Source organism: Pelophylax lessonae (genome assembly GCF_965119305.1).
Source record: "Pelophylax lessonae genome assembly, chromosome: 2".
Taxonomy (NCBI): domain Eukaryota; kingdom Metazoa; phylum Chordata; class Amphibia; order Anura; family Ranidae; genus Pelophylax; species Pelophylax lessonae.
In genome coordinates, this window is record NC_138769.1 from 617,842,525 (window position 1) to 617,869,778 (window position 27,254).

At 44.1% G+C, this 27,254-nt stretch overlaps 1 protein-coding gene across 1 annotated transcript in view; it reads left to right on the top strand.

Annotated features, from left to right (window-relative positions):
• PARP4 (poly(ADP-ribose) polymerase family member 4) overlaps nt 1–22,449 on the top strand; it is a 351,198-nt gene extending 328,749 nt beyond the window's left edge. Inside the window, exons 29-30 of the mRNA XM_082247633.1 lie at nt 1,228–1,330; nt 22,380–22,449. Coding sequence (XP_082103759.1) covers nt 1,228–1,330; nt 22,380–22,381 — 105 coding nt within the window. The 3' untranslated portion in view covers nt 22,382–22,449. The remainder of the gene's footprint in view (nt 1–1,227; nt 1,331–22,379) is intronic.
• The last annotated feature ends 4,805 nt before the right edge of the window (nt 22,450–27,254 follow it).

Genomic DNA, 27,254 nt, shown 5'->3' on the forward strand with positions numbered 1-27,254 from the left:
GCAGTAACAAGCATAACGATTGCAGAGCGTGCAGCGTGCTGGATGATGCCTGGTTCCTTACTTGTTTAACAGCCGTAGGACCGAATGACCAATCCCCCGTACGCGTTATCATCCAGCACGCTGCACGCTCTGCAATCGTTATGCTTGTTACTGCTGAACACAATGTAAGTGCACTACTTTTGAGCAAAATAAAGTCGTATTATTGCAACAGAGAGCACTAGATTTTCCTTTTCTATTCATATGTTTGGGGACGGATTTGGAAGCTGTACCCTCTACAGTATATGATTGCCATTGATATCTGTGCTGACAAGTGCTGGAGGCTGTGGTCCTGATACATTGGAACAACACACGCTCACTATCGTGGAGATTGTTTATGCTTTCAGACCCTGTAGGGTCGAGTTCTGGAGGTGAGAGGCAGATAATGCCTGGTGATGGGAATTTATGAGCACTGAAGTCACACCTGTTGTCATTTCACCGGATCACTAGTGGACTTTGTTTCTTCCTGTCTGTTTATTTCTACATCACCTTTAATTATGAACTGTCTCTTTTACCCATGAAATGGTTTTATAACAATTTTGGTTTTAAGTGATTTTACCAAAAGATTGTTATTCGTTTTTTATTGTTTTATCAGACTGCGCTACTACACTACTATTTATTAATATTTCTCATATGTGCCTGATGTACAATTTATTCCTTTCTTTGTGTGAAATGTCTGGTGTTCCTGCCTGTCTGTCTGCTTTCCTAATTAAAACTGACCACATTGAGGAGGAGGGCACACCGTGGTCAGTTTTCCAGCTATGTTGGGAACTCAACCTGCTCTCATTCATAGATCAGACTTGTCCTGACATACCACAGCTGCACAGCCATTCACTGGAAAGCTCAGTGTGCTGCTACTTCTCCTCCTCCCCCCCCCCCCCCAGCTCATATGCAGCTGAGAACAGAGGGAATGTGATAACTTAAAAAAAAAGGTACTTATAATAATAATAATAATAATAATAATATGCATAATGTATAATCTATACAAAATGTTTTGCCTTTCATTTCAATTTTAATTTGAATGGGTTGTTTTACAAGGTAATCATATTTACAAACACTTTAAATTGTGTTTGTATACATTATACAGATTGTATAATGTAGTGGTGTATCTGCCATTACTGTTTGTGTCGATGTTATTGCATATCGTTTCAGACAAAATTTTCTAAATAACAATATGGTATTAACTTTCAGAGTGCTGAAGAATATGAGAATGTTGAACCAAACATTCTTGAAATAATTTCTGCTGAAGACGTGGATATATTGCCATATATGGCTTATGAAGATATAGAGGTATGTGCAAATAACTAGTCCGCAATATCAGTTAAAGCGGAGTTCCAGCCAGTTCCATCATTTTTTTTTTTTTTTTTAATCACCCCCGTGATAGTCGCCAAATATGTATTTGAAATTGGCATATGCTGCATGTGCTAAAGTTTTCCATGTCATTAAAAGTGTTAGTCCTCACTGTAGCCTCCCGATCTTGCGCATGTGCAGTGGGACTTTATCACGGCCGTAGCCTAGCCTAGCATTGCGTCATTTCTGCATTAGAAGTAACGCGATGCTAGTCGCGGAGGATGCCCATTGGCTCCAGGGATTGCTTACACTGGTATCCCAGGAGCCATTGCAAAAGAGGATATGACGTACTGCACCGTGGCTGGGTTTGGACGGAAGTGGATGTTTTTTAGAAGAAAAGGTACTCCTATATTAAAACAAAATTAAACATGACACTATCCAAAAGGGAATGGCGGAGTGATCACAGCACATGTATATTTAGATGCAAATTAGGGTGGATCTCCTCTTTAAAGCAAAGCTGAGGCAAAGAACACTAGAAAGCTGCAGTGGAAAGAAGTCAGCCAACCAATCAAAACAGAATAAACACACTACTATTAGTAGCAACCACAAGTGGAGTTATCAAGGACAAGGGGATATCTAGTGCCACAGCACTCTGGGACCATCTACTGCTGGTCCATGTTATGGAGCTACTTGGGATCTATGGAAACGTCTGCTGAATCAGAAGGTAGTCACTAGGTTACTGATACATGCTCACAGACTCATTTGGAGGGTGTCTCTCTTGTATATGCTGGACCCATCGGGTCCAGCAAAGAGAATTCCCAAGACACTACTGGGCTGATTATCCGTCCTTAACCTCTTTTCTCTATGGTAAGGGGCTAATCGCCACAAAGGTGGTGGAACCCATCTGCACCCCACGGATCTAGAGGAACCCACAGAGTGGATTTTACTTTAGCCTGTGAGGGGACGATTGGGACTTTATGCACTTTTATATGTATATGGACTATACACTGAGGTGGCAACCATTGAAATATTGGACACTTTTTCTTTGAATTACTTGTGCACTTTGTTGGTTTATGTTGGTATCACATTATCCATTTATCATCACCTATTCACCATAACACACCCAAGTATATGCACCAGGGTGCATAGTATTTACTGTACACCCGTTCAAGTGCACATCAATTTTGGAAACACATCACAGGTATATGGGGGACACTCATTATAGTGTCACACCTTTTCCTGATTTGTGACACTAGTGAATTTTAGCGCACCTGATTTCTTTTCTACACAACCTAACATCAGTAGTCTGTAAGATTTTGGAGGGGTTGTTAAGGGATTATATATAAGACTTTTTAGTAATGAAAATGGTATTATTAGTAGTAATCAGCATGGATTCATGAAAAATCATTCTTGCCAGACCAATCTATTACCCTTCTACGTTGAAGTGAGTTCCCATCTAGATAGAGGAAGGCCTGTGGATGTGGTGTATCTGGACTTTGCAAAGGCATTTGACACAGTTCTCCACAAACATTTACTGTACAAACGAAGTTATGTATGTATTGACCATAGGGTGAGTACCTGGATAGAGAACTGGCTTCAGGGGCGAATCCAGAGGGTGGTGATAAATGGGGAGTACTCGAATTGGGCAGGCGTGGAAAGTGGGGTCCCCCAAGGATCTGTCCTGGGACCAATCTTGTTTAATTTACTCATAAACGACCTAGAGGATGGGATATCCAGCACATCGCGGTATTTGCGGATGATACTAAGCTAAGCATGCCAATAACTTCTATGCAGGACGTGGAAACCTTACAAGCGGACCTGAACAAAATAATGGGTTGTACAACTACATGGCAGATGAGGTTTAATGTTGAAAAGTAAGGCAAGGCACTTGGGTGTCAGAAACATGAACACAAGTTACTCGCTAGGGGGGACCTCTGGGTGAATCTAAGATGGATAAGGACCTGGGGGTCCTAGTTGACAACAAGGTTTGCAGTGGCATGCAATGCCAAGCTGCTGCAAGCAAACCCAGCAGAATACTGGCATATATATAAAAAAAAGGGATTCAATCCAGAAATAAAAAGATTATTCTACCACTTTACAAGACTCTGGTCCGGCCACATCTTGAATATGCCGTCCAGCGGGCATCAGTCCTCAGAAGGGATGTGCTGGAACTGGAGAGAGTCCAGAGAAGGGCAACAAAAATAATTAGGGGAATGGTGGACATCAGCTATGAGGAAAGACTACAAGCATTGAACATATTCTCTCTGGAGAAGAGACGCTTGATAGGGGATATGATATCAATGTACAAATACTGTACTGGGGACCATAGCATAGGGAACAAACTTTTTAGAGAAAGGGAATACAATAAGACGTGGCCACTCACTAAAACTAGAAGAAAAGTGGTTTAACCTTAAACTACATAAGGAATTCTTTACTGTCAGAGCAGTAAGGATGTGGAATTCTCTTCCACAAGCCGTGGTATCAGCAGGGAGCATCAATTAGTTTAAAAAAACTATTAGATGGGCACCTTAAAGACCACAAAATACAGGGGTATACAATGTACGGTTAACAGCAATCCCACACACACACATATCATAGGTTGAACTAGATGGACTGATGTCTTTTTTCAACCTTGCTAACTATGTAACCTGACATTTTTCATGGGGTTTATTGACTTTTTATATCCACTGTACGCAGCTAAAGTTTATGTGCTCTTTATAATAATGACCAGTATACTAGAAAAAATTATTAAATGAAAAAAGGGTCCACGCTCGTGAGTTCTTGTGAAAATTGCAATAGTGTATGCAAAAAGTCCAATCCAAACATGACACCATGAATCCCACTCCCAACTGACTCATCACCACCTTTGGGACACAACGAGAGGCTTACAGATGATTTATGATTCTCAAATTATAGAGAAGTCACATATATAGCATGGTATAAAAACAACCACTAAAGGGCAAGGTTTGGGCTTTCTTATAGTATGAATAACCAGGAGGACACACCAATAGGCATATTCCCCTAGAACCGGGATCTCCAAATTACAGCCCTCCAGCTGTTGCGTAACTACACGTCCCATGAGGCATTGTTAAACTGACATTTACAGACATGACTAGGCATGATGGGAATTGTAGTTCCTGGACAACTGGAGGGCCATTTAAAGTTGACGAAAGGAATCATTGGAGACCTCTGCCCTAGAATCTCAAACTTAACATAAGTCTTCCACATCCGGACACTGCATTCTAAAAAAAACTGTGTTTTGATGCTCCAAGCATGGTATCAGAAAGGAAAACAGATCTTGAAAATGTGGTTTATCCTGCTGGTAGGAGCACACCAAAAAAATCTTAGCAATACGCCTTTTTCAGAACAGACTTGATACAATCATTAATGTGTCATCTACTTTACAGAAGCCAGAGCCTTGCCATTTAATGGTGGTTTTTATATGATGCTATATATAACTTCTCTATAATTTGAGTCACACGTTTTATCACCAGTAAGCCTCTTGCGGTGTCCCTAAGGTGGTGGCGATTCACGGTGTTATGTTTGGACTTTGTATACACTCTTGCAATTTTTACAAGGACATGCAATGCAATACATCCTTTTTTTGGTATAATTGTAATTAATATATAGAGCACATAAACTTTAGTTGTGTATATGGTCACTTGATTAGCGCGGCTCATTTGGGAAACAAGAACTTATGTCATAATGTGCTTGTATGTATCACATACTAGCACATTATGGCAGACTTACTAGCCAACGGAGACCTCAAGCTCTGCACTGTCACTGCTCCCATTGGTCCCATTCACTTCCATCTTTGATCGTTTTTCCTTCCTGGTTGGCCCAGTCTTCCTTCCCTTTCAAACAGGTTGGCTGCATACGCACAGCAGTCACAGCACACATTGGGTGCCATAGATGTAATCTGAGCTGCACATGTGCAGGTCAGATTACATTACTGCTGAAAGGCAAGAGGATGCATTTATGAAAGAAGAGACCACAATGAGTTTTATACATTTTTCAGTTCAGTACCATTTTAACAGCTTGATAACAATCAAAATAGTAAAAGTCAGTAAAAATGATGGTGCTTATAAATTGTTTTTCTTTGTAATGTGGTTAAAAGAATATAATAAGCATCTAATTAATTGCTGTTGGTAACTGCTACTTTTTGCAATGGTTTGTACTCTGTTGTGACTTGCCATGCATTTTTATTATTACTGTAATAATATCATATTTTTCTTTTAGAGAGAAGAGAGAAGCATTCGTGGAGCTGGGCTTGATTGTCGCTTGGGGGGAAGCATCCGTAGGCAGAAAGAAGACAAAGAGGTGAAGTATACAGGGTTACTTGAGTAGAAGCTTGTTTGCTACAGCTGAACCATCCCCACTTCTTATCCTCTGAGAATGCTGTCTCTCTTTCCCCCTTTTCCTAATTAAAAAAGGCAATGATAGGAAATTGAGAGCAACTCCCTCTTTTATTGCCGTTGTCTCCTATATATAAGGCCTGGTTCACGCTAGTGTGATTTCAGATGCAACTTGAGTCACACAGAATCTCATGACAATGGACTGTGTCCATTCACATCATTGCAGCACAACCCAGTATAATTTTAAAAAGGGTCGTGTGCTACTTTTGTGCAATTATAGAGTGATTTTGGCCCCATAGAATGTGCAAACCAAATCCAAAAAGCAACCAAGTTGCACTACATAATCACACTTAAAATCAAAAAGCAGCTGCAGTAGTGTGAACCTAGCCTAAGTATTGAAGAAGGGAGGAACAATGGTACAGGTTTTCCAACCTGTGTGATTAATTGCTGTGTGAAGCCAACCAGCTAAAATAATACATATAGACATGAGATTTTTGCCCAGTCCAGCAGTCTATAATCTTTTAATATCTTCCTTTGATTGGCTCTGATGAAGAGGTGCGGTCTCAAAATGCATTTGCTGGGATATTAGAGGTTTGTCCTTGAAGCAGCAATGTATGGATGAGTACATTCATTGGTCGATGAGATGTTCCTTATGAAAATTATGTGAGAAGTGGGGCTTTACTGTATATCATCGATGTGAGTACAATATATTTATTTTAAACAAAGTTTTTTTTTGAGGATCTTGATCTGCTAGTGCCCTCTCTGTTTCATTTACAATTTTTTCTTTGATTGGCTGATGTGTGCATGTGGCTTATACATGCAGAGAGAGGCTGAAACAGCTTGCGTTACCTACAAATATCTTGTAGTAGTTTGAAGAGCAGTGCAAAAAAACAGAGATGATGTGCAAAGTGGAGTAACCCTTAACCCTGAACAGAAAACACATTATAACTGTAATAACCACAGTAAACAGAAATTATACCAGTTACTCTGGTTTACTATGCTTAATATAATTGTTTTTATACAATTTACAATAATTATATGAGATATCGAATTTTATAAATTACGATATTTACGTTTTATGTTATATACATTTATTTTGGGATCAAGTATGAAGCCGGACATTGACAAAGAAATAAGTTCTTTCAGTACATCACCAATATGCAATCAGTATTTGTATCTTTTTTTTATTTTTGCCAAAAGGTGTTTTTTTGCATGGTGTTTGAATAATTAGCCACACCAGCACCAGTCATCCAAATGACACTACATACTGTATATATGTAGGCAGGTGCCAGCTGTGCTATGTGAAATCAAGGGACACAGATAAGTGGGACTTCGGATTATGCCTTTTCCTCTGGTGCTCAGTACTCAGACAACTATATCACTTCCTGTCAGCAAAGAGTTCCTGTCAGCAAAGCCTCCTGAGATACAGCCAAGGATCTTGGGACCTGTAGTTCAGCTGCCAATACATACCAAAGGCACAACTCCAACCTTTAGGGCCTCAGTGCAAAAAAACATTTAAGAGCCCCCAACCCCAGCAGGGGCCCTTCCCTCCAAGCCTGGGGCCCTTCCTACTGATCCTGAGGAACCTTTTTTCATGCTATGAAGCTCTTTATTACAGTCCTACAGTGGATCCCTTTCACATGTTCTGCAGCGGGCCCCCTTTCTGCCATCATGGCCCTCTCCACTGGGGCGGAACGCCAGGGTATTGTTACAAGTGCGACCTTTGTGACCCTGGTAGTTCAATCACTGGTGTCAGTGGAACTGTAAATGGTGCCAGTCAGTATGGCAGTGGACTTTGTCAGTAATGCAGTGGATGTGGTCAGTAGGGTAGTGGACAGGATTAGTAGTTTTTCATTTTTATTTATTTTTTTATTATTTTCTACCTTTTTTTAGGAGCCATGTTGGGGGCTTTCTTAAAATATCAAGGGTTTAAACAGACCTCTGATGTTTCACCTTAGAGACTGAGAAAGGAGATTGATGACACAGCCCTCAATCTCCATTTCTGCAGCCTCCGCAGTACATAATGGACAGGAATAGCTCTGTACAGAGCTTCTTGTTCACAAAATTAAGCATAGCAAACACAGTTTACAATGTTCCTGTTATGAATGGACACAGTGAGTGAGCTAACGATTCAGAAAAGTAAGGGGCCAGTAAATTACATATTTTCCCCTGCTCTCCACCCTGAAAAGATCCCCTGCAGCAGCAGGTAGGAGAGGATAGAGGGGACCACACAGCGGCCCAGGGGCTGCAGGAAACAAGTTACCTGAATACAGGACTAGCGCAAGGATTTTTGTGTACACAGGCAAAGGTTCATTTTGTTACACCCCCCTTTCCCCATCCTTCTGCCAAACCTGTTACACACAGTAACACACCTCCTGTATTAGAGTGCCCTCACGCTGGATGGGGAGGCAGTGTGACAGGAGAAGGGTTCCTGGGAATGTGACAGAAGGGAGGCAGTATGACAGGAGAAGGGTACCTGGGAGTGTGACAAGAGGGGGGCGGTGTGACAGGTAGGGGGGGAATATGACTGGGGGCAGTGTGATAAGAGGGGGTAAGTATAAAAGAAGGAGGATATTGTGACAGGAGTGGGGAATTATAATGGGTGACAATGTGACAGGTGGGGAGCAGTATGACAAGAGAGGGCAGTGTGATGGAGGGGGGAGTATGACAGGAGGGGGGCAGTGTGACAGTAGGACACCTGGACACACAGCCGAGCAGTGGGCTAGCAGGCGGGAACACCCTCAGGGAAGCAACTCTCTTACCTTACCTAGGGCACCTAGAGGCAAGAAGCTGGAGCAGGGAGGCAGAGCTGGCAACTGATGACTGCCAGAAACACCTAGCACCAGGCTGGATAGGAGGGGTGGCATATAAGAGAACTGATGCCCTACATTTTGCTCCTGTAACTGCTGAATGCCTCTGGGAGGGAGTGGAGGAGAAGCAGGCATTCAGTGGCTGCAGGAGCAAAATTCAGGGCATCAGTTCTCCTATATGCTGCCCCTCTCATGCAGTTGTAGACAAATATGACAAGGGCCGCACAAACCCCCTAAAGCATGGGGCCAGGTCGCAATTGAGACCCTGGCAACCCCCTATAGTTATGCTTCCGATATATACTGTGGTATGTGTAGTTAATTCAGCACTCAGGAACAGAGGCTGGTCGAGGAGAGAGGATTTTTTAAGAGCTTGTATATTCAACTGCAATCGGCACAGTGCGGTTGTGGGCCGCAGTCATCGCAAAGCCACAGTAGACCTTTGCGACCTAACTGGTTGTCGTGACGGTCGAACAGTGGAACTAAATTGCTGTGATGCAGATCACAAATTGGAACTGCATCCATCTGTTTTCACTCCAGAACTTTGTAACCAACCCCCACGCTTCTGTTGCCGTTTTCACCATGCTGGCTATCCTTTATCTCCCTACTTAGACTCAAGAATCTGCACAGTACACTCTGTATAACAAATGTGGAAAATATTAGTCTGTTATTAGATTATAAATATTAACCTAATAAGAGTGAGAAACTACAAAATGTATAAAAGCAAAAGACTGCATGCGCTTGAGCAGATTAGATCTTAATTGTTGCAGCACAATATACTAAAAACGCAGGTATACTGGGCAATCACCCAAATATATAGTGGATATTTAAAATAAACAGACACACCTAGAGTAGCTTTGATAAAAAGCATAAAACAAAACTTTACTGGACATCAAAATACATAAAGTTTTTTACACATAAAAATTACCAAAAACATTACACAAAATAATGACTTAAACATACACTCCTATTCCCAATAGCTCAAAAAGTCAAATAATACTTATCTCTGGTAGTTGAATGTCAACAGCTTACACTGGATATCTGGATAAATAGTAACAGGATAATGAGGAGTCCTGGCTGCATGCTTGATCTTTCCACAGCTCCAAAAATAATTCCTCCCCCCATGGTAGGGACTCTGCATTTAAAGTCCTGTATATACCACCCACAGGATGTAATCATTACTCTTGACCACTCACGTAGTCAATTGAATATGCAGCAGCCATCTTTAAACACATGTTGTCAGCTTGCTCACAAAAAACATCTGTGGTTGAGAGATATTATTACACATGTATCTCTGTTTCCGTGGAGGCTGTATTTTCATCAGGATTGTTGAGCGGGTGGATGCTTAACCTCTTCTGGTCATCCAACTGTTTAGAGACACTACATGCAAACAGCTTTACACCCCAGTCACAGTAAAACCTTTGCTGTAAAGCACTCTAATTGTTTATCTGTTGTCCGTCAAGTATTCAACACTGTCTATGGGCCCCACCATTGCTAGCTGAAGACAACTTATACCATCAAATTGGAACTATCTATGACACAGAATTCTCTAATGCAATTTCCCTTGTTAAGGAAGCACTCTACCCCAGTGTGCCAATATTAAAGCAAAACGTGTATTTCAGGTTTAACTATATAGTTAGGTGCACAAGTGGCCAAGAGGGAGCTGACAAACTATTAAGTCCCCCCCCCCCCTTTTCTGCTAATCTTGAATTTGAATGGTTGCTTCTAATTGCACTTAACTGTCTAACCAGATAAACTTCCTATTTGATCTTTGATATTGCATTTAGAGTTTACTGTTCTATGCTCTTTATAATAATGTGTATACTGATCTATCTATTAATTGAAGTACTTGTTGACCAACATATAATACAGAAGTGTTACTAAAGAATTGTTTCTTTTGCTTTATCTCCTATTCCAGAATAATGTTTGAACCTAGGGTGTCAAAGGGGTTAAAAGGCTTGCAAGGTCAGGGCAACAACTGTGGAAAAGCATCATCAAGTAGCCCCATGGAGATAGTGCTATATGCATTGAGTTTCCTCAATCATGGCAGTGGGACCTTTCCCTGTTCTTTCTTTGCCATGAGGTGCCATGTTGAACTACCAGTGACCAGTATGAGAGAGTGAGAGTGATTACCCCAAATTTAACACACCTGCTCCCCATTCGCCCCTGAGCCCTTGTAACACTAATGAGCCATATGACACAAGGGAGGAAAGATGGCTAATTGAGCCCAATTTGGACATTTTCACTTAGGGGTGTACTCACTTTTGTTGCCAGCGGTTTAGACATTAATAGCTGTGTGTCGGGTTATTTTGAGAGGACAGCAAATTTACATTGTGATACAAGCGGTACACTCACTCACTACTTTTACATTGTAGCAAACTGTCACCCAGACAATTTAATGTTTTCAAAGGAAAACTCACACCTTTGTTCATCAAATGAGTCACAAAATGAATAGAAAATATAGTCAAGACATTTACAAGGTTAGAAATAATGATTTTTTTTTTTAAATAATAATTTTGTCCTTCCATTTTGCTTTCATAAAATAATTCTCCATTTGCAGCATTTACAGCCTTGTAGACCTTTGGCATTCTTGCTGTCAATTTGTTGAGGTAATCTGAAGAAATTTCACCCCATGCTTCCTGAAGCACCTCCCACAAGTTGGATTGGCTTGATGGGTACTTCTTATGTACCATACGGTCAAGCTGCTCCCACAAAAGGTCAATAGGGTTGAAATATGGTGACTGCACTGGCCATTCCATTACAGACAGAATACCAGCTGACTGCTTCTTCCCTAAATAGTTCTTGCATAGTTTGGAGGTGTGCTTTGGGGTCATTGTCCTGTTGTAAGAGGAAATTGGCTCCAATCAAGCGCTGTCCACAGATTATGGCATGGCGTTGCAAAATGGAGTGATAGCCTTCCTTATTCAAAATCCCTTTTACCTTGTGCAAATCTCCCAATTTACCAGCACCAAAGCAGCCCCAGACCATCACATTACCTCCACCATGCTTGACAGATGGCGTCAGGCACTCCTCCAGCATCTGTTCACTTGTTCTGTGTCTCAAAAATGTTCTTCTGTGTGATCCAAACACCTCAAACTTAGATTCGTCTGTCCATACCACTTTTTTCCAATCTTCCTATGTCCAATGTCTTTGTTCTTTTGCCCATCTTAATCTTTTCCTTTTATTGGCCTGTCTCCAATATGGCATTTTCTTTGCCACTCTGCCTAGAAGGCCAGCATTGCAGAGTCGCTTTTTCACTGTGGACGTTGAGACTGGCGTTTTGCGGGTACCATTTAATGAAGCTGCAGTTGAGGACCTATGAGGCGTCTATTTCTCAAACTAGAGACTCTAATGTACTTGTCCTCTTAGTTGTGCACCGGGGCCTCCCACTTCTCTTTCTACTCTGGTTAGAGCCCATTTGTTTTCTCTGAAGGGAGTAGTACACACCGTCGTAGGAAATCTTCAGTGATTTGGCAATTTCTCGCATGCAATAGCCTTCATTTCTTAGAACAAGAATAGACTGTCGAGTTTCAGAAGCAAGCTCTCTTTTTCTGGCCATTTTGAGAGTATATTCCAACCTACAAATGGTTTAAATACACCTATAGAGGTGTACAGAGCCGCGCTCATCTAAAGTGCACTAAGTGTAGTGTTTTAATATAGTGAACCATTAACGGGTAATAGTATATATATTACAAATAAATCACTAATAACAATTGATATGAATATAAATATAAATTGTGACAGGAAGTCAGGTAAATCTGTGGATGTAGTCACAGACAGGAGATACATTTCCACCTGGTTTAGAAAATTCACCAATTACTATAGGGTGTCAGCTGCAAAGGTAGCCAGAACTGTCTAAGGAAGTTGAAAGGCCTTCAGCTGTTCGGAATGAGGAAGTTAAGGCCTCTATAATTTGTCCAAAGGAAGTCCTATTGATTGCTGCCTCCTGACGCCGTGTGGGCTGGGGAGAGGAGGACAGTCAGATGTGTGCCACCCGACGCTGTGAGAGCCTGGGAGAAGGATTGCTGCCTCCTGACGCCGTGTGGGTAGAGGAGGACAATCAGATGGGTGCCCCCTGAAGCTGTGTGAGCATAGGAGGGGAAGACCTCCTGGAGCGATGTGCGCTGAGGAGGGTAAAAAGGGTGAAGACTACTCAAGGTGAGGTCTTGGATCGTTTCTCTGTGAAAAGAAACCAATGGACATTTCCTGTGTGAAGGGGAAATTAATCAAGATTGAAGACTACTCAAGGTGAGGTCTGGGACTATTTCTATGTGAAAAGAAATAAATGAACTGTTTGCTATGTGAAGAGACAAACAAAGGAATGTCCTCTATGTGAAGAGAAAAGGGACATGTTCAATGGACATTTGTTGTGTGAAAAGAAAATAAATGGACTATTGAGTGTCTGCTGTAGGATCAGCAAAGTTTGCCCAACAGTAGGTTGGAGACAGACTCCGTAGGTAGGTTCCTGTATGTGAGAAGGTAGACGTCCACAGTGGCAAGGATTTATTTTGTGTTTTATTTTATTTTGAGGTTTTTGATGCTTGCACTTGTGTGAAGAAAAGAGCAAGAATAAACCAAACTGTTTTGTTTGCAACCACTTCTCGGCTATCTCCCTGTGTAACTAACCCCTCCAAGGGGTCATCCACACCCGCCACCGAGCTAATCTCCCACAAAATATAAAGTGCATTAACAGTGGTGAATATAAAGTGCAACAACAATAAGTGAAATAAATCACATATAAAGTCCCATGCACAGTAAAATAAATATAAAGTGCAGCAGCAATAAGTGAAAAAAATCGCAATAAGTGAAAAAATCGCATATAGAGTCCCATGCACCAACAGACTTCAGTGCAGTCTCCAAAGGATTCTTCCACACACAACCAGATCTTCAATCCCTTCACCACATGGACACCCAATGTGTGAAAAGGCTTACCAGAAATCACCGACCCCTTAGTTATAGGGGGTCAGTGTAAGCAGAATGATATTCATCAAAAGCCAATATTCCAGAGTAGATTAGAGCCCTCCTGGAGGATCCACCTTGCAATCGCCAATATAATATATAACTTCAGAATCCTTAGCCAGCCCCACGTTCCTCAGCAGTGTAAAGTAAAGGAATGGCCAATATAGTGAAGTACGTACAGGCAATATTTATTGAAATAAGGTAGATACACTTACATTTAGCAGGAAAGAAACAGGCATTGGATCAAACAAATGCTGGGGATATCGGGTGGCGCTTCCACATCTCAATGCGTCTCATCCGGTCCCAGAAATAACATGGCAGTGTGATTGCACTCCTAGGTCCCGACCGGTTTCGATAGCACACAGGCCGTCGTTGTCAAGGGTCATAGGCGATGATGATCCCCTGATGACGTCAGCACGGCCTGACGAAACGTGCGTCGGGAACGTGAGACCGTAGACTTCCGGGTTGGCGGAACGCAAGCGTGGAGCGGCGTTCTACACTCCAACATACCGAGAACTGTGATTGTATAAAGGCGGAAATTCATACGAAATGTAGTAAGTGCAATATGTATCAATAAAATGCTTTATTATGCTGATATACTGCACAATGAGAGCCTTCTTTTATTGCCCCTATATGTCCTGTAATTTGGAGTTCCATAAACATCTGATCACACATCCTAGCTGGTGAGAGGAAAAGTTATGTGGAAGGTCTGGATTCTTTGTGGATACCAATGCTTATTATGACCCCCTATAATTAAGGGGTCATATCCTTCTGGTAAGGAGTATTTATTAAGAGCACTGGGTGAAGGTGTGGAGGTGAAGGTTTTAGATACCACTTATATCAAGTCTGTGCTTTTAATCATTGCTGCGGTTAACCATCTATTCACCTTGATGTTTTAAGCACCTAAGGACTTTATTTATTCATTCATATTAAGCCTGTGCTTTTTATCAATTGCTGTGGTTTTAATTAATCACTTTTGATGGTTTTAAGCACAAAAGGACTTTTTATATTTATTTGTATTTATTTGCACAAATGCACTTTTTGTGAAAAAATATTGTTGAGTGCAATATATTTCTCAAATTCACATATATCACGTCAACACGTTTGTTTGCAGCTCGCAGTGTGGAAGATATTCTCACATATTTAATTATTTATTTATATTTATTTATTTATTGATTTATGTATTCACGATTAATTTGAGAGTTCACAATATTTAATTAGTGTACTTTAATACACCTATAATCATTTGAGTGTGAACACCCATTTGCACAGTTCGTTTTGGTTCATCACCAATTTATCTCAAGTCTTTTCTCAAGCCTCATTTTCTTTCCATCACTGAAGAGGATCACCACTTCTTCTGTCAATTACTATTTCCTTCAAATAGAGATGAAGTTCATCATCCAGGATCATTATTGCAGATTCAGAAGAATCCTCCGCATGAGGCCCCAATAAAACACTGAAAATGTCATGATCAATTCGACCACGATGAAGAAGATTCTCTTCTGTTCGTTGTCGTCTTTTTGGACATTTTTCTGTTTTTGCAGCATGCTGCTCTTTTAGATTATAAAAATGCTGTTCTGGACTTGTCTTTTCGGCAGGAACCTCCAGCACCTCCTGTTGAATATCTTCTGTCAGCCATTGTTTTGCCTTGGCTACATCATCAGAAGAGAAAGCATTGTTCTTGTATCGAGAATTCAAAATACTTGCCAGCACATTTTTATTCTCTTCATGCTTCTCAAAACATATATCAATCAAAGCTCTTTGGCTTGACAGACCATTATTTGAAAGTTGGAGGGTGTTGTGTGCCATGACACTGAGGTCTGACATATCGGCAAGCATTCCTTTCCACATGTTTGCTCCGCTGTCTTGAAGGAGCACAAGCATCACTCGGTCTTTTTTGATTCCCCAGTCTTCAAGACCAATTGCCTTTTTGTCCATCCACTGTCAATGAAGTGGCATGTAAGAATCATTAGTGACTCTGTTTGTCCAGACCAGCAGTCAGTCATGATTGAGAATGAGTTGTCAACATTCTCTGGTTGCAGCATAGCCTTTACTTTGTGAAGGACCTTTTGGTGAATCTTTCCCAGCATTTCGGTTCAATAATACTTCTCACTCTTCAGTGTGTACCTTGGCTCAATTATGGACATCAACTGCTTGAATCCGGAGTCAGACACCATTTTAAATGGCTGGCTATCAGTGACCATCATCTCTATGATTACTCTGTCCAGCAATTGGGATCTTCCATCTGAATCTAGACTGTGACATCTGTTTTTTTTTTTTTTTAAACATATCTGTTATTGTTGCCTGGGATAGTGGAGGAGGTATTTCAAAATCACATTGATATTAATTTTGTTTTTTTCTGTGCTGCATGATATAATTCAATATGATGAACTCTTAGATGGGCCCAAAGATTTGACATATTTTTGTTTTTTTGCAGTTACTGATCCCATGCTTATATTGTTTGTGCATGTGTTGCTTTTCTTGGGGATGGTTGAGACTAAAAATAGTCCCAGACCACACTTTTACTTTTTCTGTCTTCATCCATCTCCATTGCAATTTTAAAGAGACAATAAGGTTAAAAAAATGGCTGGCTGGCTGGCTGCTGGGACCCTGGTCTGCTGTGGGTGGCTTGCTGGCATCCTGTTGTGGGTCGGTGGCTGATGCCTGGCAGTGTGGGTGGCTTGCTGGCACCCTGTTGTGGGTCGGTGGCTGAAGCCTGGCAGTGTGGGTGGCTGTCTGGCACCCTTATGTGGGTCAGTGGCGGTTGTCTGGCAATGTGGATGGCTGGCTGGCACCCTGTTGTGGGTCAGTGGCTGACGCCTGGCAGTGTGGGTGGCTTTGTTGGCACCCTTTTGTGGGTCAGTGGCTGATGCCTGGCAGTGTGGGTGGCTTGCTGGCACCCTGTTGTGTGGTGGCTGGCTGCTGTCACCCTGTTGTGGGTCGGTGACTGACACCTGGCAGTGTGGGTGGCTGGCTGGCACCCTGTTGTGGGTCGGTGGCTGACGCCTGGCAGTGTGGGTGACTTGGTGTCACCCTGTTGTGGGTGGCTGGCTTGCTGGAACACTGTGGTGGGTGGGTGGCTGGCTTGGGGTCACCCTATTGTGGGTGGCTGGCTTGCTGGAACACTGTGGTGGGTGGGTGGCTGGCTGGCTTGGTGTCACCATGTTGTGGGTGGCTGGCTTGCTGGAACACTATGATGGGTTGCTGGCTTGGTGTCGCCTTGTTGTGGGTGGCTGGCTTGGTGTCACCCTGTGGTGGGTGGCTGGCTTGCTGGAACACTGTGGTGGGTGGCTGGCTTGGTGTCACCCTGTTGTGGGTGGCTGGCTTGGTGTCACCCTGTTGTGGGTAGCTGGCTTGGTGTCACCCTGTTGTGGGTGGCTGGCTTGCTGGAACACTGTATTGGGTGGCTTGCTTGGTGTCACCCTGTTGTGGGTGGATGGCTGGCTGGCTTGGTGACACCCTGTTGTGGGTGGCTGGCTTGCTGGAACACTGTATTGGGTGGCTTGCTTGGTGTCACCCTGTTGTGGGTGGATGGCTGGCTGGCTTGGTGTCACCCTGTTGTGGGTGGCTGGCTTGCTGGAACACTGTGATGGGTTGCTGGCTTCATGTCACCCTGTTGTGGGTGGCTGACTTCGTGTCACCCTGTTGTGGGTGGCTGGCTTCGTGTCACCCTGTTGTGGGTGGCTGGCTTCGTGTCACCCTGTGGTGGGTGGCTGGCTTGGTGTCAACCTGTTGTGGGTGGCTGGCTTCGTGTCACCCTGTGGTGGGTGGCTGGCTTGCTGGAACACTGTATTGGGTGGCTTGCTTGGTGTCACCCTGTTGTGGGTGGATGGCTGGCTGGCTTGGTGTCACCCTGTTGTGGGTGGCTGGTTTGCTGGAACACTGTGGTGGTGTAATGTTCTGGTACCTCTGGTACCCTTATTCCACTTTCCAATTCAGTGTATGCGTCCCACCATTCTCTTCTGGTAGGTGCGCATACACCTTTAAGACCGATGCTGTCATCACTGAGCGCCACAGAGCGGCTATTTCAACCGCCGGCGTTCTCACTCACATGTTCGTTCAACCTGCCTTGAAGCTCATATGCTTACAAGCGTACCTCGCTGTCGGAACCTCGCTACTGATCCCTGTATCCCGCTACCGGATCACTCGCTCATACCGAACCTCTCTACTACTGCTTGCTATTAGTGATAAGTACCCCGCAGGGGAATCCTCCATAACCTTCCTACTAAGCTTACACTATCTAGCTCTGCATATTAAGGACTGTTACTATCATCTGCACTATTATTTAGTTTGCTAGCTCTTGAGCCTACTAACATCTATCCTTGCACTGGGTTAGTCTCTCCTGTATGTCATCTGCTATCCTACCACCTACTACCATACATGATTGCTAACCTATCTGCATCCTACCTGTTACCATCTATACTCTCATGAACATTTCTCTCAAGTGCTGTTCACCTATTGTCACTGTTCATACCTGTCTCTTCAGCTCATCACCACTATACTGCTATATACATCTATCACTCCAGGAACATCTTATTGAGTGTGTATATTTGTATGCTGAATCAGACAGACCACAGTGATGAGTCTTGGGAGTTGGAATTGGTATTTCAACGTATCTCTACATGACTGCTGAGTGGAGTTTTTCTGCAGCTGCAAATCCATTTTGTTTCAGAAAACGCAGGAGCGTTACAGGTGGGTGGTTGGCTTGATGTAACCCTGTTGTGGGTGGCTGGCTTGGTGTTACCCTGTTGTGGGTGGCTGGCTTGCTGGAACCCTGTTGTGGGTCAATGGCTAGCAGCTGGCACTCTGCTGTGGCTGGTTGGCACCCTGGTGGGTGGGTGGCTGAGGCCAGGATCTGTGGGTGGCTGGCTGGCACCGTGACCAGACTGCAGCTGACGGCACACGAGACTGTCCGAGGCGTGGGAGGCAGTCTTAGAAGGCAGAACGTGTGTAGCGAGCCGGAGAATGTCGTGGGAGGCGGTCTTAGAAGGCAGAACGCGTGCAGCGTGCCGGAGAATGGCGTGGGAGGCGGTCTTAGAAGGCAGAACTTGTGCAGCGTGCCGGAGAATGGCGTGGGAGGCGGTCTTTGAAGGCAGAATGTGTGCATCGCGTCGGAGAATGACGTCACATGTGCGGCGCGCACAATATTGCCAATATTGATAACTTCCGGGGCCGATTCCGATATATCGGAGAAAGTGCATATCGACCCTCAATATATCGGTGTTGCCGATAATATGTCGATCCCAAATTAGAACACAAGAGTGATGGTTGCTGGAAATAGGCCTCAGGAGTGATGGTTGCTGGAAATAGGTCTCTGTACACCTATGTAGATATTCCATTAAAAATCAGCTAGGATAGTCATTTACCACATTAACAATGTCTAGACTGTATTTCTGATTAAATTAATGTTATCTTCATTGAAAAAAAAACAGTGCTTTTCTGTAAATAATAAGGACTTCTCTAAGTAACCCGAAACTTTTGAACGGTAGTGCATATAATAAAATATTTACAAAAATGTGAGGTGTGTACTCACTTTTGTGAGATACTGTATGTTAATAACTACATTTATTTTCAGGGATCAGAAATGACGTCAGACGAAGAATGCGATGAACAAGTATGTCCTTCCCATACATTCCCCATATGCAATCTGTATTTGTATATTTATGGTTCTGATTTTTGCCAAAAAGGGGGTTTATTAGCATTGTGTTTGCATAATAAGCTGCGCCAACACCAATCATTATCCAGTGGCCACAATATTGGCTATTGAGAAGCTTACATGAAACTGTATCCCTTTTTATTGTAACCTGTAGTGTACTGTTTAGTGTGTGTGCAGTCTGAGAATAATTTTTCATATGACTATGTTGCGTACCTGTATGAAGAGCACAAGATGAAAAGAATTACATTTTGCATATTTGGTCCCTGAAAGTAGCCCTGAAAAATAAAACGGGGCCTGCAAAGGTGATAGAAGAGCACAGGTTCCTAGTGGAGAAACCGGTGACTGGATACTCTGGTACTCTGGATACTCTCTGGTCTTTTTTGATTCCCCAGTCTTCAAGACCAATTGCCTTTTTGTCCATCCACTGTGTTAGCTCAATTCTCGTCCGGAGGCAATCACGATCATATACAGCCCGTCAGTTGCTAACCCCCCAATAGATAGTGAATTCACCCTCGTCTGGCCGGGAGTTATGACGACACACAGCACTCAAACTTAGTGCAGTCACAACTAACTTTATTGCAAGTGAAGCTCATATTTAAGGCATGTTTTTGAGCAGGAAAGACTGCTCCAGACTGGTTTACAATTCATCAGTCAATAGCACATATCAGACAGAATAGTACATAAAAAGGCCTTTGCTTTCGCCATGCATTTGTGTCAATATGAGGTGTTCCCGTATCTGAATCTGTGTCCCACCAGAGTCGCCCCGTCTGCATTCAGTTGTCATGTGTTAATGTAAGCAATTGTCAATTGTTTATGGGTGGTGTCAGTAATCTCTTATGCAAAGTGTCTTGTAATCTAAATGCTAAATATCCAACTGTCAAGTGTTCAAATGAATGAATGGACAGGTGGTTTAACATGTCGTCTAAATGCAAAATATAGCTGTCTTCTGTCCAGGGTGGATGAATGGATGTCAGTCTTAGCTCGTTACTATGTAAATGCAAGGGCCCATATTTCATCATGGAATGGGCATAAGTTGAAATATATATGAAATGTGATAAGGCATGTTAATACAATCTTTCACACTGTCAATGAAGTGGCATGTAAGAATCATTAGTGACTCTGTCCAGACCAGCAGTCAGTCATGAATGAGAATGAGTTGCCAACATTCTCTGGTTGCAGCATAGCCTTTACTTTATGAAGGACCTTTTGGTGAAACTTTCCCAGCATTTCGGTTTGATAATACTTCTCACTCTTCAGTGTGTACCTTGGCTCAATTATGGACATCAACTGCTTGAATCATGAGTCAGACACTATTGTAAATGGCTGGTTATCAGTGACCATCATCTCTGTGATTACTCTGTCCAGCAGTTGGGATCTTCCATCTGAATCTAGACTGTGACACTTGTTTTTTTTTTTTTACTGAAACATATCTGTTATTGTTGCCTGGGATAGTGGAGGAGGTATTTCAAAATCACATTGATATTCATTTTGTTTTTTTCTGTGCATCATGATATAATTCAATATGATGAACTCTTAGATGGGCCCAAAGATTTGACTTATTTTTGTTTTTTTGCAGTTACTGATCCCATGCTTATATTGTTTGTGCATGTGTTGCAGACTGCTGCTTTTCTTGGGGATGGTTGAGACTAAAAATAGTCCCAGACCACACTTTTTTACTTTTTCTGTCTTCATCCATCTCCATTGCAATTTGAAAGAGACAATAAGGTTAAAAAAATGGCTGGCTGGCTGCTGGCACCCTGGCCTGCTGTGGGTGGCTTGCTGGCATCCTGTTGTGGGTCAGTGGCTGACGCCTGGCAGTGTGGGTAGCTTGCTGGCACCCTGTTGTGGGTTGGTGGCTGACGCCTGGCAGAGTGCGTGGCTTTGTTGGCACCCTTTTGTGGGTCGGTGACTGATACCTGGCAGTGGGGGTGGCTTGCTGGCACCCTGTTGTGAGGTGGCTGGCTGCTGTCACCCTGTTGTGGGTCGGTGGCTGACACCTGGCAGTGTGGGTGGCTGGCTGGCACCCTGTTGTGGGTCGGTGGCAGACGCCTTGAAGTGGGTGGCTTGGTGTCACCCTGTTGTGGGTGGCTGGCTTGCTGGAACACTGTGGTGGGTGGCTGGCTGGCTTAGTGTCACCCTGTTGTGGGTGGCTGGCTTGCTGGAACACTGTGGTGGGTGTCTGGCTGGCTTGGTGTCACCCTGTTGTGGGTGGCTGGCTTGCTGGAACACTGTGGTGGGTGGCTGGCTTGGGGTCACCGTGTTGTGGGTGGCTGGCTTGCTGGAACACTGTGGTTGGTGGGTGGGTGTCTGGCTGGCTTGGTGTCACCCTGTTGTGGGTGGCTGGCTTGCTGGAACAATGTGATGGGTTGCTGGCTTGGTGTCACCCTGTGTGGGTGGCTGGCTTGGTGGAACACTGTGGTGGGTGGCTGGCTTGGTGGAACACTGTGGTGGGTTGCTGGCTTGGTGTCACCCTGTTGTGGGTGGCTGGCTGGCTGGCTTGGTGTCACCCTGTTGTGGGTGGCTGGTTTGCTGGAACACTGTGGTGGGTGGCTGACTTGGTGTCACCCTGTTGTGGGTGGCTGGCTTGGTGTCACTTACCCTGGCCTGTTGTGGGTGGCTGGCTTGCTTGAACACTGTGGTGGGTGGCTGGCTTGCTGGCACCCTGTTGTTGGTCAATGACTGGTGGCTGGCACTCTGCTGTGGCTGGCTGGCACCCTGGTGAGTGGTTGAGGCCAGGGCCTGTGGGTGGCTGGCTGGCACCGTGACCAGACTGCAGCTGGCTGCACACGAGGCTGTCTGAGGCGTGGGAGGCGGTCTTAGAAGGCAGAATGTGTGCAGCGTGCTGAAGAATGACGTCACATGTGCGCCGCGCACAATATCGGTAACTTCCGGGGCCGATTCCGATATATCGAAGAAAGTGCATATCGGCCCTCGATATATTGGTGTTGCCGATAATATGTCAATCCCTAATTAGAACACAGGAGTGATGGTTGCTGGAAATGGGCCTCTGTACACCTATGTAGATATTCCATTAAAATCAGCTAGAATAGTCATTTACCACATTAACAATGTCTAGACTGTATTTCTGATTAAATTAATGTTATCTTCATTGAAAAAAAACAGTGCTTTTCTGTAAAAAAAAATAAGGACATTTCTAAGTGACCCCAAACTTTTGAACGGTAGTGCATATAATAAAATATTTACAAAAATGTGAGGTGTGTACTCACTTTTATGAGATACTGTATGTTAATAACTACATTTATTTTCAGGAATCAGAAATGACGTCAGACGAAGAGTGCGATGAACAAGTATGTCCTTCCCATACATTTTCCATATGCAATCTGTATTTGTATCTTTATGTTTCTGATTTTTGCCAAAAAGGGGGTTTATTTGCATTGTGTTTGCATAGTAAGCTGTGCCAACACCAATCATTATCCAGTGGCCACAATATTGGCTGTTTTTGGCTTTTGAGAAGCTTACATCCAACTGTATCCCTTTTTATTGTAATCTGTAGTGTATTTTTAGTGTGTGTGCAGTCTGAGAATAATTTTTCATATGACTGTGTTGCGTACCTGTATGAAGAGCACAAGATGAAAAGAATGACATTTTGCACATTTTGTCCCTGAAAGTAGCCCTGAAAAATAAAACGGGGCCTGCAAAGGTGATAGAAGAGCACAGGTTCCTAGTGGAGAAACCGGTGACTGGATACTCTGGTATCAGATGTGCAGAACAACCAGCAGGTCACCGTGGATGTACAGATCTTAGATTCTGTTCAATTTGGTTCATTCACAAGCCAGGGTCAGTAGCAGATGAGCATCGAAGAAAACCTAGGCAGACATGGGAAATCAAAGGTCAGGCATGTTTCTTAATGGTTTTGTTCAATCTGTCCATTGGTCTGTGAGTAGTATGCTAACTAGATACTCAACTCAATGCCCAAAGATCCCCGCAGCACCTGCCAGTGCTAATGAACCCCTTCTTGAGAATCTATTCCATGTATTCTTTTAGTGCCAGAAGTTTGGGTTCAAGCAGTTGAAGAAGTTTTCTAAATGGGATTACTGCTCCTGGCAATAGTTCAATAGGGCAATCGAAAGTCCTAATGGTCCCCAGTGCTAATGAATCCCTTTTTTAGTATCTATCGCGTGCAATGTCTCTTCTGCAAAAAAAAAAAATACATTTACCTGCTTGTTTGCGGTGCCCTCCAGCATGTAAGCTGAGTAGCCCATGTGCAGCTCGGCCCACAGCGGCCGGTCCAATCCCTGATGGCCGAAAACAGACGCATGTAAGAAGGTGCCAGGGAGGGATGAGGACCATTGAAGGAAAGAGAAGTATAGCTGGCTATAGTTCTGCTTTAAATTGATTTTAAAGGTTCGTTTTTTTTTTTTTTTAAATAACTAATCTGTTATACTTACCTGCTCTGTGCAAGAGTTTAGCACAGAGCAGCCCTGATCCTACTTTTCTGGGGTGCCAGCGACTCTCCTGGCTCCTCTTAATTGAGTCCCGCTTTCCATGGGGGCACACGTGCGGGTGCACCCACGAATCCCACTGCTTCTTCCATTGACACAGACAGCGACAGGAAGTCAGGTAAATCTGTGGATGTAGTCACAGACAGGAGATACATTTCCACCTGGTTTAGAAAATTCACCAATTACTATAGGGTGTCGGCTGCAGAGGTAGCCAGGACGGCTTAAGGAAGTTGAAAGGCCTTCAGCTGTTCGGAATGAGGAAGTTAACCACTTCCCGCCCGCCCTATTACAAATTGACGGCGGGAATGTGGTTGAGTTATCCTGACCGGACGTCATATGACGGCGGCAGGATAACACCGCTCTGGGCGCCCCCCGGGGGCGCGCAGAGCGGCGATCGGTGATGCGAGGTGTCAGTCTGACACCCTGCATCTCCGATCTCGGTAAAGAGCCTCTGACGGAGGCTCTTTACCATGTGATCAGCCGTGTCCAATCACGGCTGGTCACATAGTAAAACAGGAACAGCCGTTGATCGGCTTTCCTTAGTTCGTGCCTGACAGGCACGAGTAAAGGAGTGCCGATCTGCGGCTCCCCTGACAGGGGGGGGGGGTCGGCACTGGTAATCAGATCATTGATTGCCAGTGCAGACCCTCGGGGGGGGATGCCACTAGATCCACCAGGGATGCCCACTATGACCCCAGGGATGCCCACTATGACCCCAGGGATGCCCACTATGACCCCAGGGATGCCCACTATGGCCACCAGGGATGGTGATCAGGGCTCAGGGAGCCCCCCATTGCCCTCCCCATCAGTGATGCCCACTAGTGTCCTCCCTATCAGTGCTGCCCACAAGTGCCCATCATTGCCATCCTTTAGTGTCGCCCACCAGTGCCCATTATTGCCCACCAGTGCCGCCTATCAGTGCCCATTAGTGCCCATCAGTGCCGCCCGTCAGTGCTGATCAGTGCCGCCCATCAGTGCCCATCAGTGCCCACCAGTGCTGCCTATCAGTGCCCATTAGTGCCCGTCAGTGCTGCCTATCAGTGCCCGTCAGTGCCGCCTATCAGTGCCCATCAATGCCGCCTATCAGTGCCCAGCAGTGTCGCCTATCAGTGCCCACCAATGCTGCATATCAGTGCTACCTATCAGTGCCACATATCAGTGCCTATCAGTGCCACCTATCAGTGCCGCCTATCAGTGCCACCCCATCAGTGCCACCCCATCAGTGCCACCCCATCATTGCCTCCTCATCAGTGCCTGTCAGTGCAGTCTCATCAGTGCTCATCAGTGCAGGAAAAAAATTATTTATTTACAAAATTGTATAACATAAACAAAAAAACTTTTTTTTTTTTTCAAACTTTTCTGTCTTTTTTTATTTGTTTAGCAAAAAGTAAAAATCGCACAGGTGATCAAATACCACCAAAAGAAAGCTCTATTTGTGGGGGGAAAATGATATAAATTTGGTGTAAGTACAGTGTTGCATGACCGCGCAATTGTCATTCAAAATGCAACAGCGCTAAAAGGGGAAAATTGGCCTGGGCGGGAAGGGAGGGAAGTGCCCTGTATTAAAGTGGTTAAGGCCTCTATAATTTGTCCAAAGGATCTGCTGTAGGATTTTTTGCCCAACAGTAGGTTGGAGACAGACTCCGTAGGTAGGTTCCTATATGTGAGAAGGTAGCCGCCCACAGTGGCAAGGATTTATTTTGTGTTTTATTTTATTTTGATATTTTTGACGCTTGCAGTCTGGTGAAGAAAATTGCATGAATAAACCAAACTGTTTGCAACCACTTCTCGGCTATCTCCCTGTGTAAACGCACCCCCCAAAGGGGTCATCCACACCCGCCACCGAGCTAATCTTCCACAATATATATATATATTAATAATTTTATATATATATATGTATATATATATATATATATATATAATATATATATATATATATACATATATATACATATATATATATATATATATATTATATATATGTATATATATATATATATATATATATATATATATATATATACTATATATATATATATATATATATATGTATATATATATATATATATATATATATATATATATATATATATATGTATATATATATAATATATATATATATATATATATATATATATATATATGTATATATATATATAAATATACATATATATATATATATATATCCTTTTGAAACCTTCTAGCACAGTACCTGTTTCCTTTGGCCGGGTACTGCACTGTAGGGGAGCAGAGAGCACATCTCACTTCCCCTCCCTTTACTTTCACTTTTGAGGCTGACCGAGCTCTCTATCAGTGCCGATGTACAGTTCGGCAGGGGATCACACAGCTGACCGTTCTTCTCCCTGGAATAATCATTCTATATAGGATCACAGGTCTCTATGGTCATTTCATCCACAGTTAGAAACACGCCCTAGGTACACATTTAACCACTTGATCACCTATACTGTTAACCCCTTCCTTGGCAGTGTCATTACAGTAACATTGCAAATTTTTAGCACTCATTACTGTAGTAATGTCACTGGTCCCCCCAAAATGTGTCAAATGTCAGTCAGGGGTCCGATCAGTCCGCCGCAATGTCGCAGTCCCACAAAAAATTGCAGATCGCTGCCATTACTAGTAAAAAAAAAACATAAAAATTACATAAATCTTTCCCGTAGTTAGTAGATGCAATAACTTTTGCGCAAACCAATCAAAATACGCGTACTGGGGGGCGTGTCCTGAATATGGCGGCGTGAAGACGCATTCTTTGAGAGCTCCGGACACCTCACCCTGTCCACCGCTGATATACTGCCTTTACCAGCCTCGGAATGAGCACCGGGCGCAGGAGAGGACCCAGGAAACCTCTCCGCGCTTCTCTGGGTGCTGAGCTGCATCGGTACTTCCCCGGGACCTGCGCCTCCTCTGCCCGCACCAACCGCTCGCAGCCTCGTGGGGTTCCCCTCTATACAGGTGGCGGCCACCGCTCCGGTCTCCCCGACGGCCCCGATCCTCTTCGATGTGGGCTCACAGTCACCATCCTCCTCGATCTCCTCAGCTCCTTCTGCCTCCATGACCGCTATGCCTGGGGACTCAGGGGAGCTCCGTGCACTGATCCAGGCTCTCCCCACGAAGAAGGACTTTGAGGCCCTGGCCCTGCGTTTGGAGGAGGCCCACGCCAGGGACATCCAGGCGGTCCGCGTTGAAGTGCATGGGCTGCAGGACAGAGTGTCTGCAGGCGAACAGTCAGCCATCTCGCTGGAAGCCCGGGTCTCCAGACTAGAAGCTGCCCACACTGCACAATCGCTACATGTGGGGGAGATTCAACTGCGCCTGGAGGAGATGGAGGACTGCAGCCGCCGGAACAATTTGCGGCTACGGGGACTACCAGAGGCCACGGGCCAGGAATCCCTCTCTCCTACGGTACAAGCCATCTGCCAGCGGCTGGCGCCAAATGTCCCACCTGCCTCGCTGGAGTTTGATCGGGTGCATAGGGCCTTGGGCCCCCGCTCCTCGGACACTGCGAGGCCGCGCGATGTGATCTGCCCGGCTGCACCGCTACTCCCATAAAGAGCTTATTCTTCGCCAAGCCTGGGAAGCCGGTGAAGTGGACTTTGAAGGCGCGAGAGTGAAGATCCTCCCTGACCTATCCAGAGCGACACTTCAGAGGCGAGCATTGATGAGACCCCTT